Source organism: Monopterus albus, unplaced genomic scaffold, assembly GCF_001952655.1.
Source record: "Monopterus albus unplaced genomic scaffold, M_albus_1.0 scaffold59.1, whole genome shotgun sequence".
In the NCBI taxonomy this organism is placed as follows: Eukaryota; Metazoa; Chordata; class Actinopteri; order Synbranchiformes; family Synbranchidae; genus Monopterus; species Monopterus albus.
Genome location: NW_018127939.1, coordinates 2,179,987 through 2,192,264, shown reverse-complemented (window position 1 = coordinate 2,192,264; position 12,278 = coordinate 2,179,987). Strand labels below are relative to the sequence as shown.

General features: G+C 41.6%; 1 protein-coding gene across 1 annotated transcript in view; it reads left to right on the top strand.

The window, feature by feature from the left end:
• Positions 1-9,899, top strand: part of LOC109961804 (SLIT-ROBO Rho GTPase-activating protein 1-like) — a 35,397-nt gene extending 25,498 nt beyond the window's left edge. The window contains exon 2 of the mRNA XM_020602952.1: positions 9,700-9,899. Coding sequence (XP_020458608.1) covers positions 9,700-9,899 — 200 coding nt within the window. The remainder of the gene's footprint in view (positions 1-9,699) is intronic.
• Positions 9,900-12,278: the final 2,379 nt, after the last annotated feature.

Here is a 12,278-nt window from a genome sequence, read left to right as displayed (position 1 = left end):
TTTTGCTCATGAGTTCATATTAGGCCTATAGCACAGGTTTATGTTAAAATCAAATAATAGCAGTTCACCAGTTCATAGTTCATATAGCAGATGCCAGTTTGTAGCAGCGAATGCCAGCCAGTGTGCTGGAACTGTTCTCTTCATTGCACATTTTATGTAGTTTGTTTTATTTTTATTCACGAAGTGAAATAAATGTGTGCAATATGTGGTCAACATCAGTGAATCTCTAAATCTATTCTGTTGTGTATAGTGTTATATATGTCAATCAGCTTCAGCATTAATAAGGTCGCTGATTAACACTTGAAACTCAGTGTCATGATGGTTTTAAAAAAAATCCAAAGGTAGTAAAAAAAAAAGGTATTAAATTTAACTTAAGGATTGCTGTATATACCCTGTTATGGCAAAAGTACAGTTTCCATAGAAACCTTTAAAACTGCTTCTGCAGTATAAAGGCCTTGTCACATAAACATTTAAAATGGTAAAATCACTTCATTCTGGCGGAGGCACCATGATCAGGGGATTCACCCATGGGCGCAAAGTAAATCCTTGTATATTTTTCTGACTCTGCTTGCTTGTATGTTTCCAATAATATTTGAAGGGACCAATAAATAATTAAAAGCACTCCTTCTTGCTAAGCTTTACAGCTATGAGGAAATCATAGCATGGCAACTAACAGTAAGTTGTGGAGAAAGCTTTTGGAACATCCTGAACACAGATTAACACCGGAGAAGTGGACTGCATAACAGAAGCGGTTTGAGAGGTTTCTGTGGACATTGTGATACGTTTGAACCCTCTGTTGTTGCCTCTGGAAATAATTGTCATCGCTGTGATGTTGACTGCAGCTGCTGTCCTCCACAAATGAGCAAGCTACAAACTTTATACAGTCGCTTTGCAGGTCTACAGGACCGACTGTTTGACATGCAGAAGGATTTTGGTGTCAATTTTGGGATACATACATAAACATGCATGGCTATCGGCTCAGTAACATACACATCCAGTTGCACAAAGCTCAGCTTGGCCATCAGACAGACCACACACACCAGACTGGTGTCCAGATCAAACAGAACGTTTAGATGTTAACCACCAGCTGAACAAACAAGTCCAGCCTCTAAAGTGTGCTTACTTCTCCCAGCATTCATCTCCGCACTCTTATTTTGTTTGGATGAAAACGATGGTCCTTACAGGCTGCCGTAATGTCAGCTGTGATTGATCTCTCTCCCGCTTGCTGTAGGCCTCTCGTCTGCAAGGACGTTGCCTTAGCAACCGTGGCTTTATTGGCTGATGTGCCATTTGGCAGAGCTAAATCTGTATTAACAGAGATGAGTACACGTTGGTTACTGAAATTACAAATTTAAATATGACCTCACTGAATGATACTGACATGCATGGCTGTTTATTTTGCTCAGTTAGTCTGTTTTTAAACTAGGGGAGTGTATTGTGGTTGAACAGTAAGCACAGTTAGCTGCCATGGCTGAGCTGTTTTTGAATCGGACTGTAAAAACCAAAGTGCAGGAGGGAACATGAGCTCTCTGGGTCTGCAGCCCACAATATTCCTGAGCCCAAGAGAAATCAGAACAATGAAGGTCACAGCCGCTACTGCATTTCCTGCGTGTGTGTGTTGGAGTTGTTGAATATGCTGTTGTTGTTTTGGAACCTACGGGTGGTTCCTTAATGTGTGTGTTTACACCAGAGGAAATCATAATTTATGTGAGCTAATAGCAGCTTATACTCTTCTTATCCTCAGCGGTATGGATGTGGCAGCAGTGACCCACAAACAAAGCTCCTCTGTGCAGATCAGCTGTTGTAAAACATACCTTATGTAAATTACTTCACATGAGTAGCACCATACTTCTGTTGAATCATAACATATCCCAAAGGACTTTGGCTCAGTTCACAGAGTTTGAAAGAAGCAGAGGATTATGGGCCAGGTTCTATTCCACTCTTGATTTTACAGTAGCCAATAGTACTTCCATTGGAACTCCCGCTGCATTTTTGGAAGCTGCTAACATGTCAGTCAGATGTTGTAATGAGGCCCACATTGCCAACTCTGTAATAGTTTGAGATAAAATGCTTTAGCAAAGCTGGCAGTATGCTGTGTGTGGTTTGGCTGTGCTTTATGTGATCACAGAAAGTCTGTTTTGTTTTATCTGATTAGTTCAGATAGACTTGGCTGCTTCTCAAGTCGTGTCCCCGACAGCTTTACTGTATTTCAGTCAAAATACTGGAATTGTCATCTTTTCAGTGGTTTATATGCATTATCGCAGACAGAGCAGGTATGATACATGTTAGTAAACAGAAGGAGACCTGGATACCAGCAATATAATCTCAGCAGTGATGTAATCCGTGATAACAGCCATAACCACCCAGGGATCGGTGACACACTGCGGCAAGTATGCTCAGAAGTAAGGCAGACAGTAGTTACGTCTCACATACCAAGCACATGATGAATTTCTTTCTGGTCTGACCAGTATAATGAAATTATTTCATTAAGTCCTTCCTTATAATGTGACCTCAGTAGCTTTACTCACGGCACCTTGTTGTCTGTTTTAACAAGTGTATTACGTGTTACTCTCTGGGTGATGACTTGTTGGCCCTAAGGAGTCAGGATGTCAGTTGTCATCTGGAAGACTACAGCAAATGTGATGTCTGTCAAGTGACCAGTGGGACAAGTAGCAGTGTTTCCCATACATTGATTTCTCTGTGGCACCACATATGGATTTCAAATAGGTTAAATCTTATTTCAACATAGTGCCGGGCGTAGCTCACATATTCACTCAGCCCCTCCATTCCCCGCTCTGTTTCTCTCGCTCACACAAACACAACCATGACGGCGAAGTGTCTGTGAACAGCTCCTCCTGTCCGTGTTTGTTCTTTTTAACATAACGCTGTCAATCGCAATATGTTATTAGCAGGCTAGTAAGACTAGTTAAGCTAAAGTTAGAATACAGCTGTTGCCAAGGTCAGCACACCATATATACAGTAGCATGGATGTATATGGAGTACTCTGCAAGTGGATAATGTTAGTTTATAAACTCTGATGCTGAATGTTTGCCCCCCTCAGTCCAGGGGAATATAGAAATATACACGCTGATCAGTCCAATCAGTGTGATTAGTGATCCAACTGATTCGTTTCTGGCTTCATCCAGTGCTGCTGAAGCAGCAATAGAGGGTCAGGAGGAGAGAACTGAAGAGAGAGATGTAGGAGGAGGGCAGCAGCCAACATGCTGCTTTTGTGGGAGAACTAGTGCAGAAGGGACAGGTCAGATGAACAGCACAACAGCACAGAGGGGGGGAAGACTCACACATAAAGAGGGAACAGAATACAACAGTTTGTACACAGCCCTGTGTGCTTTTAGTATATTCCAGGTTTGATACATTTGTGCAGTTCATTTTCAGCTTTCAAGAGCAGTTACCTCCATCAGTCATATGATGCTTGTCAGTGTCTTAGCAGTTCCTGAAGTGTCTACCCATTTGGTCACTCCACAGGCTTTTAATGTTACCTCCTTCTGCCTCTTGTTAGCATTGTGGAAAGAGAAGGCAGACAGAGCTTCAGGTGGGGAGAGAGGAGGGGAAGTGAATGATCAGAGTGCTTACTGTAGTGTATTTAACACTGGGGTTTGAATCACGACTATATTCATTCAGTGCCACCACTCAGCCATTCAGCCAATAGCGGCCACTGGTGGTACTGCAACGAAAAATCCTAATGAGGCCCAAAAAGCATTTTCCCCATAGACCACAATGATTAAAGAGACATTTCAGTACAAGTAGGATACCCAAAAGGGAAGATGTTGACAGGAGCCCTCACATTGTAAACCAGGTCAGCTATCAATCTTTGTATTATGAATTTTTGATAAACAGAGGGAGGTCTGGGCATCTTTGCTTAGACTGCTGCCCCCGCGACCCGGTCCGGGATAAGCGGAAGAAAATGGATGGATGGATAAATGTGTAAAACTTTTCCCAAAGCCTGAGTTTTATTTTCGTGATGTCATCCCAATGTAAAGTGTATGGGCCGAGCAGGAGTGCAGGCACAGGTGTGGGGGGAGTTTGGGGTGGGCACATGTGCATTGTGCCCCATAACGAGGAAGGAACCTCAGAAGAAAAAACTATTTTTGGTGTGTGTGCCAGGCAAGTGACTTTTTTTTAAAATCCTGGATCCAGGTTTCTATAATAGGTCCATGCTTTGAGCATCCAGCTAAGAGAGCCTGGGAATCTGTTAAACACTGACTGTGCAGATTGTACTTTCAGCTGCACTGACACAGGTGTGGGCCATGTGTCCCACAGGAATATACTGTATCTCCCACAATCCTGCCAGTGGTCTTTCCTGGACTTTACTCCTTTTTAATATGTAATCTAAACATAGCCTTGTCATGTGGTTTACATTGATTTTTTAAAGTAAGATCTTCTGTTGTACTAGCTCATTAATATACTGTATCAACAACTAAAAAACTTTCTTCACAGGCAGGAATGTAATGAGTGTATAGTCTCTTGTTTCAAAATAGGTACAGACATTAGAAGGCAAACCAGATCAAACAACAGATCTCTGGTTATCACAAGACAACATAAAGCCCAACTCACTGCACTGCAAGTCAGACTGAGTGGAGGTTAGTAATGTGGTAGGCACATCTTTTTCTAATCTAACTGCTTGGATGAAACACTTTATTTTGTTTAGTTTTTGCCAAATGGAATTTATCAAAGAAGCAAGACCATGACAGATAGACCTGCTATAATTAAGTGTGACAGTAGGGCCTTGGGGGATTATTGGAATATTTATAAAATGCCAGAAGAAGATGTACAGTAGACTCAGTGCTTTCTGACGTGTGATCCCACCACAGCTGTAACTGAAAGCTTGTGCTCTGTAAATAACTGATTGTTTTATAATTACCTTTGAGGGCGAACCCCCTCCCCCCCATTTAGATGTGAAGTAGAGGGTGGGCCGGGGTATCGTCCTGTACTGTCCTTCCCCAGGCTTTGGTTGCTATTTTAGGTGCTGCTGATGAGCCACTCTGCATGTGGACATGCAGCCCTGGGACTGATGTGGTACGGCATGTCCCAAATAGCTGCTGGTTGAGATTGCACCAGAAGAAACTGCAGAGAGTTTATTTTTCAGGGTATCCATAGAGGAATACATACAATACTCAGCAAAAGCAATAGATGCTTCTGGATACATAGCAAGTTTAATTGCGAGGATCAGGGGGAGCATATTATTGGGTTCAAGAGAGGAGAAAATCTCATTCTGGCTCTCTTACAGTGGGTGAGTTGTTTTGACTGAAGCCCAGTTTGTCTCTCTGGAGTGGGGGTCAGGACACATGCCGCTTACAAGGCAGTTTGGCAATAGAACAAGCCTGTATGGCAAATCAGAAGCTGGTCTGACCTGAACTTTTGACATATTTGTCACCATGAATGGGGTTATGGGAAGTATGTGATGTGGCCTCCAAAGGAGCAGTTGGATATCATCCAGTTTAGAAACAGAGGAGCTTTGGTCCGAAGTGACTAAACAACACTCTGCCATTGTTTATATCGACAGCATGTGCATTCTGGGCCACTTTTACTGTTGTCCATCAGTCAGCTGGATTTGTTGCTGTTTGTAATTCTGGAAGCCACTATCCATTCACGTCAACAAGCACATGAATATGTTTGTAAAAAGCTGTGGAACATTGTCTGATTTTTTGCCCTCTTGATGAAGTGACAGACTCTTATTATTTTTTGGCAACATTACACTGTTGTCTTTCTGTATACTGCAGTGTCATTTCTCAGTGCACAGGTGCTCTCATCTCCTGTCAGCTCCGCAGTTTGAAAGGGATCGCAGAGAGCTTTGATGTCCCCACTCCCCCACACTCTCCACAAACCCAAATCCCTCTGCACAGAGGCCTCCACACGTGTTCACCATACAGATGACCTCAGAACAGCAGTAATGCACCACAAAATAGTAGGACCACTCGTTATGACAGTAAGATGGATCCAGCTTGAAAAAACCTTTGGATTACAGTGCTTCTTTTTTAGGACAGCCAATATCCCACGTGTCAGTCTGCAGGTTTCTGTTAGTTGTGTGAGAAACCAGTCAGATAGTTGACTGACTATCAGGGATTCAGATTAAGCACAAGTATAATCAAAGGGAGCTGTTCAGCTGTTCTCAAACACTAGAGTAACTTAGTTATTCATTTCAAATATTTGCCTATTTATTTGTTTGTTTGGTGTTTTGTTGTTTGCTCTCTATTGCTGCTGGAACACTGGAATTTCCCCATTGTGGGATCAATAAAGTCTTACCCTGCCCTATGGGATTAGATGACTTTCTCATGCTTACTTGCATAACTGTCAGATCATAATCAGAGGTCATGTAAGGCAGACAGCCCTGAAAATACAATTTACTGTACATATGGAAACGATTTTGTCCACTCTGGAGTTTATGGACAGTTTGAGAGTATTTAAGCATATTGAAATGTCAGAATTAAAAATGCACCGATTGCAATTTTCTTGGCTGATTTTGTTTTTATTTTTTGAAGTCTCGTGCCGAGTCAGATTTTTCTTTTTCTAAGAACGGTAATTGACAGCATGTGCAAACATTTTTAACTGTTCTTTAATGATAAAAATCAATGATCACATTAAATAGCTAAGTTTTACATTTTCTGTCTTACATATGTAGTTGTAATTCAGACTGATCGGTCATCACCACTCACTGCCGATCAAGCCAAAAACCAGCTAATTCTGATCTGCAGCCAAATAACTGGTGTACCTTTAGTCAGAATAGTAAGGAAACAAATAGGCACATGGCGAGCAATTTTGACAACACATCTCTGTGTGCAAGGAAGCCAAAATGGTTAGAACAGTGTGCTTTTTTAAAAAAGGATCTGCCTTGCGGTGGCTGCTTTCTGCTGAATTTTCTTGAACTGAATTGTGGTTTTGCAAAGTGCATCCTACTTTCAGGACATGCTACACTTGTGGTAGGTGCCTCATACTTCAGCTTCAATGCTGCAGCTACAGTGGTCAGTGTCTGACTCGCAAAATGAATGATTTAATAAAGTTCCGTGTGCAGTCATGAATGTAATTGTGCTAAATTATCCATCACCCTCCTTTTTGTCAGTGCCAGAGCAGCTTTGTCTTAATCCCCACATCCTCTGGAAATGGAAGCAATTGCAGGGTTTATCCATTTATCAGAAAAGGCCAAGTGGATTTAAATGCAGTCACATATAAAACCGTCCTCATTGTTAATACTCATTGGTGGTTTCCTGGTTTTGGTAGTGGCCTGGTGTTCTTGATGTTGAAGTTCTGAATTCTTGATTGAGCCTCTGCTTTGTTGCTGAAATGCCATCATACACATCAATGATGTTCACTGTAGTGGAGAGCGTAACAGCTGTGATAACCATTCATCCACACTGAGATGTGCAGAAACTCCTCCCCCATGTGTCATCTGTCTCAGTCACAGTGATTTATTTCCTTAACATTATCAGAACAATGGAGCTGCTGTCAAGTTGAGCTTTTTTGGTTATTTAATTTACTGCATGTGCCAAAGCTCCCTCACACCTGCACACCAATACGGATCTCACCCCTCTTTGACCGGAACCTTTGAGAGTCAGCAGTTGATTGGCCATTAACTAGCTTGACGTATTGAACTGTTGATGAGCTCCTATTAAAGTTCACTGGGGTTGTTTGGATATTTTGCAAAGACATTTGTTGCCATCTCGAGACACCACCAAATCATTTTATGTGGTAAAGCACTGGTAATGTTCTTGCACCACACTGGCTAAGAAAACGGTTTGCTTAGGAGCACAAGCATTCCAAATATGATTTTATATTAGGCAGCGGCAAAAGCTGTAGTGCTTAGATCACCATGGGTCGTCTTGCATGCGTAAAGGGAACAAAAAGCAAATGGAAACTTGCTGACTTGAACTTGAAAGTAAAGCCACCCAACAGTACTGCATGTTTGATAAGAGAGATCATGGTAACTGGTGAGCTAGTGATCCAGACACCTGGGATCAGACTGCCACAGTTTTATAATTAATTAGGTCGACAGTACAAGGTATCTCATTACTGTGGGGTGAAAATCTGATGTTTCACTTATCTAGGTGGGTGTTCTAAACAATGTCTTCAAGTTCAACCCACATTGTCCTCAGATTTAAACAATAATGGACACTATCAAACACAATGTTGTTTCTTATGGGCCCTCACTGAACTGTACCAGTGAATGTGCTATGTTCAGTGGTAGTTCCCTCTCCCAGTTTTCTGAATAATAGACAGCAAATATAATCCCATTTCCAAACTAAATCAAAACAGATGTACCATATGGTGCAGACAGTGCTTTGCTCTTGAATGATACTACACATACAGTTTTTACAGTCTTCATACTATCCACTGCACACGAGGCTTGAGGCTGTTCCCAAAAGGTGGTCAATACCTTCTCTTAAGTACTTGATCTTTATGTATTGGTCTTTACATTATCAATATCTCATCAGCTGTAAGTGGGGAAAATACAAATCAACTTTACCACTTTGAAACAGTTATCCTAGTCCTGTTCAGCTGAACCTTTTACTGTTCCAATATTTTGCTGGTGTGTCAAGAAGCAGACAGTAAGACCTTACAAGCTGTTAACTTTTATAAGAACACCTAGTCCTGTGAGTTGTACAGATAATTTGTGAAGGCATGTTGCAGCTTCTGTGGTTTCTACCTTTCAGATCAGTCTGTTCCTCTTACTATTGGTGTGTGGGGCTCTAAATCACATCATTAATCTCTAAATCACACCATTAATCTGTTTCCTCTGCTGAAAACGTCTGGCCCAGACCACCATCCATTAGGAGAAATCCATTATACATGGCCCTGGCCAGACAAGACACACAGAGGAAACAATTTGCCACAGTGTGGCCGTATGTGTGTATTATAATTGTTGCCAATTGTTGAGGATATAAATGCAAATGAGGGGCACTCTGACAGGTGAGTTTCCTCAGAAGAGACATCAGAGGCTCATTTACCTGCACATACAACTGGTTTTAAGTGAGGACTCGTGTTGCTGTCTTAAGCAGGTTGGGTCACCACTTAACAGGCACTGATGTATGTGTGTTTGTGTGTGTGCTACCCGCTCTGTGCTGTAACTCATGGTGCGATGGGAATCAGGTTCCGTTCACCCTGGAGTTATTTTCAACCCTAATGAAACACCTGAGACCAGTGTTGCCAACCTCACCTCTCCACAAACATTCAGAAAACCCTTAACTAAGGGATGATATGCAGCATTTGTTCATTCTGTAGTACTGATGTGTGAATGCGCTGCACTGTAACTGACCTTCTTGCTGTTTCTTTGTCCTTTTCCCCCATTATTGGAGTTTATGTAGAGTACATTTTAATTAGCTGCAGCCTGAGGTCATGAAGATGTAAGAGCTAAAAAAAAAAATCTGCAACAGTTGGCTGAATCCCTAAATATTGTTACATTAAACCATCTATAGCAAATTAATTTACAGTTGACCAAACTACTAGTGGAAACTCATTGCTGTTTTCTGGTTAGGCTGCTCTCTGCAGGCTGGTAGGTTCATATCTGCAGAGTCATGCTTGGTTTTCTTACGAATGAAACACCTAATATTAGGAAACATATAAATATTGAGACAGTACATTGTATTTCTACCATGTGACTAGGTTTGTACATAATTAGGATATATAAATCTATCTTCAGTTCTTGATCTGTCTGTCCGTGTTTCTCTTCTTATTGCGTTTGTATAGAGATCCGGGCCCAGTTAGTGGAACAGCAGAAATGTCTGGACCAGCAGACCGAGATGAGGGTCCAGCTGCTGCAGGACCTCCAGGACTTCTTCAGGAAGAAGGCAGAGATTGAGATGGAATACTCCAGAAACCTGGAGAAACTGGCTGAGCGCTTCATGGCAAAAACTCGCAGCACCAAGGACCACCAGCAGTACAAGTGAGGAGATGCTGTCTTACTGTTTGTGTGTGCTCTGTTTATGTTGTATGGGGTCGTTTATGGAATCAGAATTTTTAATCTTATGGTTTAATTAATTTCTTTCTTTTTAGGATTACGTTTGGGCTTTTTATGCCTTTATTAATCAGTAAGTCACGTACGGGCAGATAGGAAACAGAGTCCTGCGACAGAGCTGTTGACGGCCAGAGTCAAACCGCCAATGTTGTGAACCCTAGCGTGATGTATGGTGCACCACACTGTAACCACTCGGCTATGGGGTGCCCCGTGGTTTAACTTCTTTAGAAAGTTTATGATAATATCTGTCTATAGGTTCAAAAGGATTATTGTTCTCTTGGGCCATAATAATCTTCACATTCATATTCACATTTGGTCAGGCAAAGACAAAAAGCAGCTCAGTGATCATGTTTTATTTTTATTCTCATGTTTCTATATTGCAGATGTTATGCACTCTGAAATTCTAGAGCACTGCATTGTGTAATATTGTACAGTGTAGTGGAGCTTTATAGCTATACACTATAGGGGATATTTACTAAGGTTTGTGGCTCATTTTCTGGCACTAAACAGTAAAATTGCATGTGTTCATTTACTAAGACGTTGCAATGGGGTCTTGTGGTGGAGAAACAGAAGAAATGCAGCACCGCAGGAATTTGTGTGTTTGTTTCGTGCAATATATATTTTAAGGCATCCCTGTTTGGGGATGCAAAATCAGGGAGGAGAGAATGGAAACATACAAACACCCTCAGTGCCTGATTTACCACCGCTGTGACAGAGGGAACTGTGACTGAAATCTAATGTCAGGAGAGAGTAGTTGTAAAACTTGCAGCACTGCTGTCAGCGTGGCAGCTGTTAGTCATCTGGGGCCTCGTTTGAGTTAAGGAGTGGGTGCGCATAAATTGCATCGCTCACCAAAGAAGAATATGAGGAACTTTTACAGACTTTCAGGTCAAACCATGCTTCAGTTACTGAATGAAATAAAAGATGATTTGACTGGCAGGGGACTATGGAATTGCCTTTCGAAATATGTTTGTTGTTCCGCATCTGAGGTGTATTCAGATTAACGCAGCTGTGCTCATTTACATAATCAGTGTTGTTAACTAGGGCAACCCATGGCCTTTCTGTGCGGAGTCTGCATGTTCTCCCTGTGCCTGTGTGGGTTCTCTCCAGGTACTCTGGCTTCCTCCCCACAGTCCAAAGACATGCAGCTTAGGTTGACTGACAACTCTGAATTGCCCTTAGGAGTGATTCTTCTTTAGGACAAGCAGTATAGATAATGGATGGATGGACCGAAGTTGGTACATACATCACCAAATAAAAAAATTGCAGTGCCCCAATATTTTGTGCACCTGATGATACTTTGCGACATGTTCACTAAATATCACCCTGTGTGTTATACAGTCTACTGAAATTTGCACACAGGTATAAATGTGAACAGATGTTAAATATGTATCCTAAATATAAGGATATGCTCTATACCATAAGCGTTCTAGTGGCTGTTTCATACGGTTGGGTATTATTAGACTTTTTTCATTCTCATGCTAATATGATACCTCACCATGTAAGATTAGCACAGTTACAATGCAGGAGAAATATCTGATTAAAAATAAAGTTTGGCCAACAATTTGATGCCAACCTTTGATACTTGACAGCTTTTGACAGGCTGTCCAACTATATATGAGAGGGAGTTGAGAGGAAGTTTGTGTCTGTCATCTTCCTCTCTGTTTGTTCCTTAATTCTTCCTCTTTCTCCTTCATTTCTTTTCAGTTTGACTTGAAGTCATTTTGAGGTTCGTGACACAGTTAAGCATGCTGTAGTTTTTGGCCTTGTTGCACTGTTGCAGTCCGCTCACAGAAAAAGCAGACATTAGCACATTGTTTGAACTTGTGGTGGGAACAAAAACAAAATGTATGTTTGTCCTCTCTGTCTGCAAATAGGCCCTGCTCTCTGTCTGAAGCTCCAGCAGCTCTGACAGCCATGTGTGGCTGTAATTGGCGAGGGGACTCGGGCTATGGCACTCTGTGGTTTTCATCATGTGATGTACAGTCTGGGTACTTCATTCATAGGGTAAACATTTGGCAAGCACCTAGGAACAGATTTATTACATAAATACAAGGAGTCTGAATAACCCTCCTGTGGGTTGTAAATCATGTGGCCTATATATTTTTTTATCCAGATAAATACGCACACAGTAAGACCTGTGTTCCTCATACTATCCAGGTTATTTTCATTGGACAGATTGGTCTGTGGCATGAAACAACCTTTTGCTAGCTTTCATATAACAGGTTAGCTAGGCAGAGCAGCACAAATGCTAAAGTTGCACTAAAATAAGCAGCTAAATCTTTGTGTAATTACTCTTTAAAATCTGCGT